This window comes from Notechis scutatus, chromosome 9, assembly GCF_049901735.1.
Source record: "Notechis scutatus isolate UNSWTSFEM ecotype Mainland chromosome 9, rNotScu1.2, whole genome shotgun sequence".
Classification (NCBI taxonomy): Eukaryota; Metazoa; Chordata; class Lepidosauria; order Squamata; family Elapidae; genus Notechis; species Notechis scutatus.
Window position 1 is genome coordinate 22,811,959 of NC_142017.1, and position 13,231 is coordinate 22,825,189.

At 45.5% G+C, this 13,231-nt stretch overlaps 1 protein-coding gene across 1 annotated transcript in view; it reads right to left on the bottom strand.

The window, feature by feature from the left end:
- Window positions 1-223: 223 nt before the first annotated feature.
- LOC113426612 (fatty acyl-CoA hydrolase precursor, medium chain) overlaps window positions 224-13,231 on the bottom strand; it is a 28,081-nt gene continuing 15,073 nt past the window's right edge. Inside the window, exons 5-14 of the mRNA XM_026688993.2 lie at window positions 10,171-10,324; window positions 8,871-8,975; window positions 8,258-8,362; window positions 7,646-7,681; window positions 6,069-6,209; window positions 5,897-5,977; window positions 5,374-5,521; window positions 3,601-3,732; window positions 983-1,055; window positions 224-577 (exon numbers count right to left, since the gene is read on the bottom strand). Of these exons, the coding sequence (XP_026544778.2) occupies window positions 403-577; window positions 983-1,055; window positions 3,601-3,732; window positions 5,374-5,521; window positions 5,897-5,977; window positions 6,069-6,209; window positions 7,646-7,681; window positions 8,258-8,362; window positions 8,871-8,975; window positions 10,171-10,324 (1,150 nt within the window). The 3' untranslated portion in view covers window positions 224-402. The remainder of the gene's footprint in view (window positions 578-982; window positions 1,056-3,600; window positions 3,733-5,373; window positions 5,522-5,896; window positions 5,978-6,068; window positions 6,210-7,645; window positions 7,682-8,257; window positions 8,363-8,870; window positions 8,976-10,170; window positions 10,325-13,231) is intronic.

Consider the following 13,231-nt stretch of genomic DNA (forward strand, 5'->3'; position numbering starts at 1 on the left):
CTCTAGAACAGGGTGGGCAAACTATGGCCCGCGGGCCACATCCGGCCCGTTGGTCTTTTTAATCCGCCCGCCGAAGATTGCTACAGAATTAAGGTTTGATGTGAATGATTGCATTCATTTGATTTTGACTTGTAATGACAGGCATTTCGACACCAGGTGGCGGCCCGTCTGTCAAATTTTAAAAGTCAATGAGGCCCCGAGCCAAAAGTTTGCCCACCCCTGCTCTAGAACCCCGTGACCAACTTCATTTGGGAAGGTGTGACTCGCTTGCCCTTGGAGGCCAGCGTACACTCGCCCAGTTGAAGAGAAGGGGCCAGACTTGCAATCCAGTGGTGAGTGACGATTATCTGAGAAATGTTTTCTGATGCACCAAATTCTGGAGTTCATGTGTGGCTGAAGAAGTTATAACTCAGTGCGTCCTTTCTCTTTGGCCACCTTTTCTGGCAGGGTCTTGGTCCAGAAGGCAACAGCTTTCTCTTTCAGTTTTCTTCCCACCTTTTGCTTTAAGTCTATTTCCAGATACTGCTCACTCAGGTCGTATCTGGGCCAGGTTACCAAGCCAGCTCCATTGGGGTTCCTAGAGTCAATTGCAAATGGCCAATTAGTTGACAGTATCAGTTTGGCCTGTTAAATCTACATCTAGATAAATAGCAATATTTCTTTCTCTTAGGATCAGCACCATAATCTCTTCCCCACTTTCACAACTAGAGCTTTTATCATTTTTCAAACAATAATAAAATGTTCTAGAAACAGTTGCAAAATTTATCAGAAGCATCTGCTGGAAGCACACTTTCCTCCCCCAGGCCAATAACCTCTAATATGCCCAGCCTCTCTGCTGAAGTCTGAGAGCTCTGGTGACCTGGGAGGGGGTGGGTTCCCCTTGGAGACAATTGAACTTCATAGCTATTAAGTCCCATTTACACCAGTTGTATAATCTAACTGAGTAGTAAATTTATGGACATGTAGAAACCCTCCGACTTACCCACTGCGAGCAAAATTAGCCCAGTATTTCATAATCACTTTGCTGAGCATTTTGTCTTCTTCTGTTGCATTGTCTGCAAGCAGGAATATAAGGATGGTGTCAGCACCAATTATAGCTTTGGATTGTTTAAAAGATAAAAAATAAAATCCAAAAGTAATATCAGCACCTTGAGAATCTCAGTAAAATGCAGCTTGTTGCCAGGCATGTATTATTATTATTATTATTATTATTATTATTATTATTATTATTATTATTATTATTATTATCCAATCTGGAGATGTTTTTATGAATTCAGAAAGGAACACTTGGAGCCCAGTCAGTAACCAGCCCAGTCAAATCTCCTTACGAGTTAAGAAACAACCATCTAATTGGGACAAATTGCTATTTGGGGAGTGAAAATAGAGTCCCTGGCAAAGCTTCATTATCTCAGCCAGAGATGTCCTCCATCTGCATCAACATCTTTTCAAGAACACCCAAAAATATGAATTCCACAGTCAAATCCTTTTTTGATGAGAAATAGCTGGTGAATTTTGAGTATAGTTTTCAAGCTAACATTGTACTCGTCTAATTGGCATTCCATACAGGCCTTGTTTGTCTAATTACAGATAGTCCTCAACTTACAACAGTTCATTTAGTGACCAAAGTTTCAACAGCACTGAAAAAAGGGACTTATGACCCTTTTTCACACTTTATGACCACTGCAGCATCCCCAAGGCCATGTGATCAAAATTCAGAGGATTGGCAACTGACTCATATTTATGACGGTTGCAGGGTCCCGGGGTTATGTGATCATTTTTTGCAACCTTTTGACAAGCGAAGTCAATGGGGAAGCCAGAATGTTTTCCCAAAACGAAAGTACTGAGTGCAATTGGTGGACAATGAACTGTGGGTGGCCCAGGGGTGAAAAGGGGTTTTTACTTGTTTGGTTTTCACAGGAAAATCTCAGAACTGACTTTGATTCTGCTGCGCCTAAATGGACCTTTTAACAAAGTTTTACTCTTGGTAGTTCTTTCGTGCTAGGAGTTTCTTTTTGGGATGGGCCAAATGTGAGAATTGACAAAAGAACTGAGAGGGGCCATGGTGTGTGATGGCTTCAATCACACACACACACAGAAAAAACCACTTCAGTCATAATGCAACTGCTGTACCACCTAAGAAGCTTCCAGCAAAGGCTCGAGCATCTGTTAGGAGACTGAATTGGAGGCCCTAAGTAGCCCTTTCCGATCTGCCTGCGCTTCTTAGCCGAGGTGGTTCTCCATGTTGCAAGGCCAGTTTTAGCATCCTTTGTGGGGGGACAGTCTCTAGCCTGGAGCCTGCGTAGCCCCTTCCTGGGAAATAAGGACACGTCACTCTGGGATGAGCCCGGGGGGATTCTACCGGTTCGGACCGGTTCGGGTGAACCGGATGTTAAAGTTACGTCTGGTTTGCCAAACCAGTATTTCCACTGACTGGCTGGCCCCACCCACCCTGCCCCGCCCCTCTCAGGAGTCTCCATGTGGCCCATTTTTGGTGGAGGTAAGTGCAGTAGCCATGGGGAGGCTCTGGGAGGGGGAAAACAGGCATTCCGGAAGTCCAGAAACGGGCCTGTTTCTGGCTTCTGGGGGACCTCCAGAGCCCTGGGAGGCTGCTTTCACCCTCCCAGAGGCCCGAGAAAAGCCTCCGGACCCTCTGGAGGGCGAAAACGGCCTCCCCTGGGCTCTGGAGACCCACCGGAAGCTGGAAACAGGAAGTTCCGGTAGGCCACGCCCACCATGGCCATGCCCACCCCGCAACCGGGCAGCGAACCGTTGCTGGGATTTTTGAATCCCACCCCTGGATGAGCCCAACCCCCACAGCAAAGCCCAGAGCCAAGAGGAGGAGAAAAAAGGCAACACCACACAACATTTTGAGCCCTACCAGGAAGAGACAAAGGGATTTCTATTTGCCAATTGTCTTCCATAAGCCCAACTTAGGACTACCAATACACTGGTTCCTGACAACATAAGTACCACAAATTAGTGAGCTACGGGCAGTGGGAGGCAGTGGCAAAAAAAGTTTGCATTGTCACCTGCTAGGCATTTCACAAATAATACAAGAAAGTATGATTAACTGTCTTGCATGGTGTAGCATTACACGAACATCTATTCTCATTGTGACTGAAATTATTGTTGACTTGGAATCTTTGAATTGGACCATTAATTCCATTCGGCCCCCTCATTAGACAGGAATCGCCCCAGCTGCAGTTTGAACACATCCAAGAGTTCTCAGGTCATTGGTTCCACCATCAAATTGCTCTTGCCAAAGTCCCATTTCCCAGCTTCTGTCTTAAGATCTTTGCTTGTCCTCTGAAACCCCGGGGAACAGACCTTGGTATTCCTTGGATGGGTCGTTGCAGGCACCATCAGGCCAAATAACCTGCTGACAAGGATCTAGTTTCCTGATCATCATCATAACTCTTGGTTTCCTTCATCAACCTGGTTTCCTTTGGGCCCATATTGACCAGGTTGGCCTGCTAATAAGGTGCAGGTGAAACAAAAGCAGTAATCCACAAAACGTGGTGTGTCCCTTCTCTCTGCAGGAATGTGCCCACCCCATTCAGGTTGGGCCAGTGTTTAATTCCTGGAGTGCTCCAGACTCACCCATGAAGAAGGGCTTTCCAAAGACCAAGGCAATTTCATCCCCATGATCCACTTTAACGAAGTCTGGCCTAAAGCTGCTGTGTTCTCTCAAACAATGCTGCAATTCGTAAACGTAGGCCGGATTGCCAGCGTCTGAAAAGAGAAGAACGTGGCACAGAGACTGTCAGAGTATATCCATTAACTGGTAGAGACACGATCAACAAAGTCAGCAAGGGAGTAAGCATGGCAAAAGACCAGCCAATGGGAGATGACAGACTGGGTGTGGTTTGGGTCTGCGTGCTTTGCTGAGAATTGAAACTTCCTCTGAGCTGCTGCTTGTGTTTTTGCTTATGTTACGTTGAAAGAATCTATAAATGGTATTGTAAACTTTACTCATGTTAATATGTTTATAAAGGAGTTAATGATCCTGCTGAATCAGACATCTGTGTGTTTTCTGGACTTGGATTTCTGCTGCAAACTCTAACAGAGACACCATCTCTTATTCTCCAGCATTTGCTCTACCACAGCCAGACCCTCAAGAACACCATTCTGGGTGGCAGGGAATGAGGCAGGGAGCCCATGGACAACGGAAATGGTTGTGTGCAGCTGAACACAGCTTGGGCTGCTTTATCTGCTATATATATATATACACATCTGGACAAAGAAGTTCTGCTGTAACAAAAAGAAGCCTCTTCAAGCCACTTGTCACCCCCTATGGCCAGTGGTGGGATTCAAATAATTTAACAACCAGTTCTTTGCCCTAATGATTTCTTCCAACAATCAGTTCACCAAACTGCTCAGAAAGTTAACAACCAGTTCTCACGAACTGGTGCAAACTGGCTGAATCCCACCACTGCCTATGGCCCTAATATAATACTTCCAGCATAAAATGTCTACAGTTTGAGGCAAGCAGGGGCGCCTCTCTCCTTCTCCTCCTCCTCCTCTTATAAGAAATTGCCCCAGTGTGCAATTTGTTATCAAAGAAATAAAGCTCCCCATTCAGTGCTCAGAAGGGGCCTGTGCTCACCCTGGCCACGGTCTGCCATGCATATGGGGGTGGGGGGGGGAGATGATCTGGAGGGGCTGGAGGGCCTTCCAGGTCTCTGCCCTGACTTGACTGGAACCCCCCCCCTCTTCCCATGGCTCCTAATCAGCCGTTGAGGGGCTGCAGGATGGGACATAAGCTGCCTATTCAACCTTCTGGTATGAATGATGCACAGGTGCCTGTCAGAACTCACCAGCTCCCAAGCCCCAGCCCTACTTTGCCCTCCTGGATCCGTCCATTTGGGGGGAGGGTTTCCTGCTTGTAAACAACTGCCAGAAAATTGGAGGGTAGCAAACTTCGAAAGAGTCCCTAGATATTTCACTTTATCCCTTCTGGACACCTTCAGACTAGTGGTGCAACGCAGGCAACAGCAACCGTGCATTTTAGGCCAGTATTGGGGAAGAGAGGCCTCCACCAAACTACATCACCCCTTTGAGTTGTGGTTTTAGAACATCACTTAATTTTTTTTTTAATTTTTTTTGCATAATGCTAATAGCTCAGGCAGAAATGACAAATCAGGGGAAAACAGTCTGCTGGAAACCTGCAGATGGTCCCAAGCAAGCCTGCAGGCAGTTCTCGACTTACAACTGTCCATTTAATGATGGTTCAAAGTTATGATGGCCTTGGAAAACATGACTCGTCTTTGCACTTATGACCGTTGTACCGTGGGATAGTAATTTGGCTCATTGTCATTGTCCTAGATCTCACTAAGGCTGCTCAAACCCAGTTTAGTTCCAACAGTGACTGACCTCGGTGGTGTCTGGCAGTGAGAATGGTTGGAGCAAGGAATACGGCATCCCTCAATAAAGCCAGGAAATGATCTCTGAGTTGTACCGGATCCTGGAGATCCTGGAAATATTCATCGGCAACCAGAGGAAGATCCTGAGGAGCAACGCTCTGTAACAGTCAAAGAAAGGCGGGCCATCAATATGGCAGCCACCCTGGTTTTCAGGTTTCCAAGAACAATTTCCTACGTGTCTAGAGAACTTTTTTTATCAGCATTCTGTAAAACCAAGAAAAATAAAGAAACTTACAGAAACAAGAGAATTGTAGTGAGTGTCAAGGATCAAACTCATCAACTTTTCCTGATTTTCCCTACTGGGCCTCCCTCCCTCCTTGCTCCCAAGTGTAGAAGTCCCCAGGAGCTGCAACGGCTGGTCAGGAAGCCCCTGGAAACCCGTTGCCATGGCTGAATCCCACCAGGCTCCGAGGGAAAGCAGGCGTGACTGAGGCTGGCGATCAATGCAGCCGCACCGAGAAAGCGCCTCTTACTGTGAGTTGCTCTGAGCTGCGTAGCAGGAGGTTCACCGTCTCTCTGTCAAGTCCCTTTGTGACGTCTGGAAACTGGAGAAGCTGGACAGAGTAAAACCAACCGGTTGAGTGGAACCAGGAGGACAGAGGACCCCAAAAGGCAGAGCTTCTTCAACAAAGGGAGAAGGCCCACCTGAGGGAGCATCCACCCAAAATCATCATCATTGACCCCAAGGATGTATGGAAGATTATTGAAGTTTTTCTCTGCTAAAAGCTCTCTGGGACTCTTCGGAAAAAATTGACCGTCAACTACTGCAGGGAAAAGGATAACGTGCTGGAGAGGAAAAAGAAATCAGTTAACATCTGTTAAAATATTATTTTCACGGAAATCACAATCAACCTCTCCTAAGTTATGGTCAATAGAAATGGAAGAACATTATTAATTTCTGTATATAATTACAGTTTTAAATTGTTGTAACTTGAATTCTGCAACTTACAGTTCAATACAGTATTTTTATAAATTCTCACCTTCATTTTTTGGTCACTTTATACCGAACAGTCCTAAATCTGAGATGTGCTTAGTCAGAAGGAACCTTCCGTGAGTTCAGTGGAATCCTCCTCACCTCAGACCTCAGAAGACAACTTCAGATTACGTAGTCAATTGTGCTCTCTGTTGTTGTTGTTTTTGCAGTCTTTCATGTATTTCTTTCTTGGGTTGGGTTTTTTCCTTCTAATTTGTCTATTTCTTTCTATCAAATTCCTAATAAATAATTTTTAAAAATGACGTGGACAGTAGTAAGGCTTGTGAGCCTTGCGAGGTCATCCCGACCAGAAGGACATTCGGAAGTATGAATCGTGCAAGTCTGAAAGTGCATCTCCCCCACCTCCTTGTCCGTACAGTCCAAGAAACTAGGGAGGGTCTCTTTTGAGGCCCCTGCCAGGCCCCCTTTCCTTCTACAGATTTAGCTGCTCCTTGTCCCATCGCCTCCACTCAGCTGGTTGCCTGAAAAGCATTTCCGTCTCTGCCGTTCTGGTGAAAAGGGGTTTTCTAGGTTTGGTCTGCTTTGGATTTGCTCGGAGCGTTTTCCTGAGGGGGAAGGTCTTCCTAGGGGTGGGATTCAAATTTCTTAACAACCGGTTCTGTGGGAATGGCCTAATTTGTGGGTGTTGCTTGGTGGTCACATGATTGGCTGGGCATGGCTTGTATGTAAATATTGAATTTTTTATAAAAAAGAGAGCAACTTTTACCCAAAATCAGACAAAGCAGGCAGGCAGGTTGAGTTGCTCACGGAATGACAGATTCATTCAGAGATCTATCTACCTTTCTGCAATCTGCTACCTGAGTCTGCACTTAAAAAATAGAAGCTTCAGTCCTAAGGAAGGTTCAGCTCTGCTTTTAGATTAGCTAGAAAGCAAGAAATCCAATGATTTCCTGCTTTCTAGCTAATCCAAATCTCCCAGCACAACTGATAGTCAGAACAGCTAGTGGTCAGGGGGGAGGGGAAAATAGCAACTTTCCATAAATTAGGCGAAGGCACAAGCAGGCAAGTTGGATGGTGCACATGCCAAGTAAGGAGTGAATGGGCGGGGTTGGGGCGGGGCAGGGTGGAGCAGGGCGGGGCCAGCCAGTGGCGCGATTTGCTGGTTCTCCGAACTGTGAAGAATCGTAACAACTGGTTCTATAGAACTGGTCCAACCAGGTAGAATCCCACCCCAGGTCCACCCCATTGCTTCCTGCCTTCCTTTGATGAGGCAAGTGCTGGAACCCACCTGTTCTTCTCCGCCCAGGTGCAGCCGGGTAAAATCCTGCAATCACAGTGGGAAGGAGGTCAGTTGAGGATGAACAGCCCCAGGGGAAGATCTTGCAACAGCCTTGCGGAACATAATAGGAGAGTCTCCTCTGTCTACCCTTTACGATCATTACCCTTTATACATAATCAAGAAAAAGTACGATTCTCAACCGACTGAATGAGGTGAAATGATCTTGAACGTGATTCCACTGCCCTAGCCCCCCCCCCCCCCAGGACCACAACAGCCACAGCTACGGCAACCCCCCCGAACTGGCCTTGATAAAGAAATGGACCGCGATGAGGTCTCGTGGGTCTTGGGCCACCCAGCTGGGTCTTCATCAAGAGGTGATCGGTGCTATCAGGAGCCCCCCAGTGAGGCCTGCAGGACCTGCTTGAGGGGACCAGCGGAAGAAGGAAGAGGGTTCTGGGGAGTTCTCGGAGTTTCACAGAGCATCCACAGGAGACGGGTGGGGCTTCCACAGCACCATGGTGACCACCATCTGGAGTCCAACTCATATTTTGAGAAGAGGAGGACCAACCCCTCTCTCTTCCTCTCCAGAAAGGATCACAATGTATTGCAGGGGCCTCTTACCATCTTCAGAGTAGCTAATAAGATTTCACTCTCTGTTTTCCCCCTGAGGCAGCGAACCATCTCCACCGAACTGGATGTAGGGCAACTAATCGATCCAGCAATTTTCTGCAATCCAGACCAACAATTCAGTTTTAATGTAATGTAAATGTAATAAGGAGCAGGTCATCCTGCAATAGTTCTTCATCCAGCATTTGGAAGATTGAAGGTGCCGGAGGTCTTTTAAAAGGAAGAGGGAGGAGGGCTGTTCTGGCTGCCTATCTAAACTGGGCTCAAAGCCAGTGGATCCAATTTGCAGAGCAGAATGATTTAAAAGCACACTTCATTCTATCTGTGCTCCAGTAGTAAGCTTGAAACAAATATTTGTGCAGCTGTTTAGAAACATCTGGCTGAAGGTGATATCAGTCAGCTAACGGCCTTGTAATGGAGCAGGTGCACACACTGTGTCTCCAACTCCCTAGTGGCCCCAGGGAACAGCTATGGAGCCCCAGCTACTTTGCTCCAGAAAATCCTTCAGGAGGCCAGGGGAACCCCTTCTTCTACATGTCTTCCTCCACTTTTCATCTTCCCTCGAAAAAAAAAAGATTCCCAGATCCAGAGCTCTTCCAAACCTTACCTTAGCCAGCTTTCCTGGGTGGGCATCGAACACCACGTCTGTTATGGCAACACCACTTTCTGAAATCGCTTTGTGGAACAAGCCTTTGGACAGAGGGGATAACACCTGGCCAGGGGGGAAAGCAAGAGCCACTTTTTTCAATCAACCCATTGCATCACCCAGTCACTGTACTGGTTTTGCTTTGACTGTATCTGGCAAGAGATTATCAAATGAATTTACTTCAAGCATTAATGTCAAGACTGAACCTCTTTGCTTCTTTTGAACCTTATCACTATTCAACATGCCAATGACTTGGGGGGAAGGAAGGTGGAAAGGAAGGCTGGGAGTTTGTGCACAGATCGTGAGAGCCTGGAAACCATCAGGGTCACCCCTGCAGGTGCTTGAGAAGGAGGTGGATTGTTCCCAGGGCAAAAGGACGAACCATAATTGGACAATGTGAACACCCAGGGTGGGGGCAAAGGGAAGCTACTGTTTAACTAAGAAAGCATTTGCGCAGGAGAAACCAGAGTTGGTTTTGATTCTTCAGTACTAAAATGATGTATCCAATAAAGTTTTACTTTTGGGAATTCAAGGCTCCCGAGAGTATTTACTTCTTTTGAGTCCACTAGTCGGACCGTTGACAGTTAACTATACAAAAAGCCCTGCCTCTGCCAAAGTCACTCATTCACATGTTAGTTTTGAAAGTTTTGACACTCATTCATGCTTTATTAATCTACCAAAAGTTGCATTTTAAATTGTGGTTTTAGCATTGCTACATTGAATTCTTATTGTTAATACAACCAAGAAGGCATTATACTGTAATAATTTGCAATTATCGGTTGCCACCTTAGGCTTGCTTGTGCTTCACTGCTATGCAGTGACAGACTGCCAAGAACTCTGTGTAGGGGAATGAAGGGAAAATACTTGGGGAAACTAAAGTAAATGCTGTATCGCCCCAAGCCTCAAGGCCACCCAGCTGGAAAAAGGAGGGGGCTGCCCACACACCAAACTACGCTTGGACTGACTGTTAGGAAAATATCTTGCCTGAATCTGATTGGTTACACTGGGGTGGGCAATAAGAGAGAGTTAAGGGAGGGAAAAGTAGAACTTAGGGATTTTGGCATGCGATTTTTCAGTTCTGGCTATGCACTACTGCAACACACTTGATCTCTAATAAACTATACCTTTCTCAACAAATGGAGCCAACTATCATATCTATCTAGACTTTTGTGGCAGGTCTGACAGTAACCTTGTCTCAAGCCATTACAGATAGGCCAAAAAATATGGGAATTATTAGAAATGAAATAGGATGTGAACTTACATGGGCAGAAGAGCTGAATCCACCTGCTGAATTCCCAAATATGGTAACTGATTCTGGATCACCCCCAAAATTTGCAATGTTCTCCTGGATCCACTGCAGAGCTGCCACTTGATCCAGCAGGCCCCAGTTCCCTCGAGCGTGCTCATCTCCAGTGCTTGGGGGAGAAGGAGAAGCAAGGAAATATGGATCCACAGGAGATCCAGAATAATTCTGCAGCCAGACCATTCCCCCTCTTGGCTTTCCAACATTCATAGATACGAATGCCCCCGAATAACAAGAGGAGATTCCCTTCCTCTTCCTGGTCTGCAGGGCTGTGACACGGGAAAATCTGGGCCAGAAGTTTGCAGTCAATAACTCAGCCAGCAGCCAGGAACTCCCCATGCCAGATTGACCTCTCTGGATCCACCTTGTATCAAATGCAATAGATATTCATGTGGAGATGCAACCCACTTTTCAGAGGAGAAAAGAATTCCAAGAGGCACAAGGGTGATAATAATACACAAGCCCCCAGTGTCGTCTCTTCAGGTCCAGAGCTTTCCCAGGGTAGAAGAGAGGAACTGAGTTTGGGGTAAGCAAAATAGGCTTCCTGGCCAACTTAGCCACTGTTTCAGGGCCTCCCATTTTCCACTAGGGGAAGCACAGGTCAACCTTTCCAGTTTGGGGCCCTGTCAAAGTTGAAAAAATGTAAGGAGCACCATTAAAAATATAGCTGGATGTGACTGTGCCCAACACGAGCTTCCAAATACCAGCATTATGCTGTGTTTGGTGTCATGTTTAGCCGTCTTCTCTCCAGGTTATGAAAGGTTGAAAGTTTGCCACATTATTAGAATCCTTCTACTTTAACATGTGCAGGCAATTTGGTAACAAAGATTGGAGGCAGCCATTAACTTCCTATTTGGGGATCTTGCTTAAAATCCTGACTCTCCATTAATTGTTTTCCTGGGATGGAAAGGTGAGAGATCCCAGCAGGAGCAAATTTCCCAGTGAGAGGATGTGGTCGCTTGCAGCCCTGGCTGAATACTTGCAAGCCATAGTACCACATGACTTTCCAGTTGGCTTAGAATTAGGTCAGCCTGAGTCAATTTACAGAAGGGCATTGACTGGCACATGGGACTCTTGGAAAATGCAACCTTGAGCACATAGGAAAGGAAGACCATCATCTCACTCAAGCCACAAAGGACCAGACTGAAATGCTCACACACACACACATACATTATCCATCTCCGAGGAGACATTTATAATTCTGAGTAAGGAAGAAGAAAGGAGAAGAAGAGGACAGCCAACAGCAAGGGAATACAAGGGTAGTGGGTGTGCCATTGAAACACCTTTCGGACCAGATTGAAGATGGATCCTCCTGCTTGCTATGATTTGAAACCAAGCTGATGGCACATAGTCTTTCAATCAACCAACCAGTCAACCAACCAACCAAGTAACCAATCCCTAAGTTTTCTCTCTATTATGTACAGAACACTTATCATGTACATTGTTGTCTCCAACCTTGGCAACTTTGCTGGCTGAGGAATTCTGGGAGTTGAAGTCCACAAGTCTTAAAGTTGCCAAGGTTGGAGACCCCCGGTTTAAATATCCTTTTATTTCCCTGAGCCTTAAATTCTACTGTGGGGGGGGAGAGGGGGAGGGACTGGAGGTGGGGGGTAAAAAGCCAACCCCTGGGTAAGGCCCTGTGTTGAAACTCTGCGGTTTCTGCATTGCACAGATGAGAAATACCACAGGGGGTTTTGATCAGAGGCCATCTTGACTTTTTTTGAGTCCTCCTCAAACACCCCTGGAGTATATTTGTCCTGGGGTATTTATTTAATTGTATTAAAATCTGTATGTCATTCTTTGACCAAGGTGGTCTCTCAAAAGAAATAAAACCATTTGAAAAACACAAACATGAGTATCCAAAGAGTAAAAAACAGAAAAGACTTTTTAAAAGCCATTCAAGGGAGACGAGTGAAAAGGTTATGGAAAGACCTGCCTTTCTTGCCACAGGGAAGATGAGAGTTTAGTTTAGTTTAGTTTAGTTTAGGGTTGGGATTCTACCAGTTCGCACCTATTCGCTAGAACCGGTTGTTAACATTCTAAGCAGTTCGGAGAACCGGTTGTTAGAAGAAATTACTGGCCTAATCCTGTAAGGAAGGCAGGAAGGAAACATTCTGGTGCCGCTTACAGAAACTGCCTCTCCGTTAACCCTGATTACATTCTTGGCAGGACTAGACTTCCTGTCTCTGGAACCTCTCTGGAGTTTTTTTCCCCCTCCTTTGTTGGTACTTTGCTTGTGTGGAGTGACCATTCAAGGTTACAATGGCACTGAAAAAAGTGACTTATGACCCTTTTTCACACTTACGACTGTTGCAGCATCCCCACAGTCATGAGAGGCCAGGCGAGGAGATGCGTGCCTCGATGTGAGTGATATTGAATTGGCCACACCCAGCCAATAACATGACCACCAAGCCACACCCACCACCTAAGCCACACCCACAGAACCAGTTGTTAAAAAATTTGAATCCCACCCCTGGTTTAGTTTGTTGTCATTGCACCTCATACAATGAAATCAAGCACCATCTTCAGTGCACATCATGACTATGAAAATAAACACAAACACACATCCTTCACACTCCACACATTGAACCGAAAACCCCCGACACCGCACCAACGCTGCACTATAGAGTAGAATTCAACAGAGCTCCTGCCCTGGGAGAGGAGCTGTTTTTCAGCCTATTTGTGCTTGTTTTTATTGTCCTGTACTGTCTGCCAGATGGTAATAGTTCAAAAATAAGGAGGCCCAGGATGGGATGGATCTTTAAGAATGTTTTGAACTTTCTCTTTTTTTAAACAAGTTTTATTCAGTTTTCACATTTTAACATCTCTTTTTAGTGAACAGCATGATTACAGGTTTCACATATACATACAAATATGACCACAGTTACGTATTCAATTTTTATATTCAATTTCTTATCTTAACAATGCTTTTATACATTTTCTATTTTATTATATTATTCCAAATGCTTATCTCATTATTTAATTCACTTATAATTATTATTTAATTTAATTATTATTA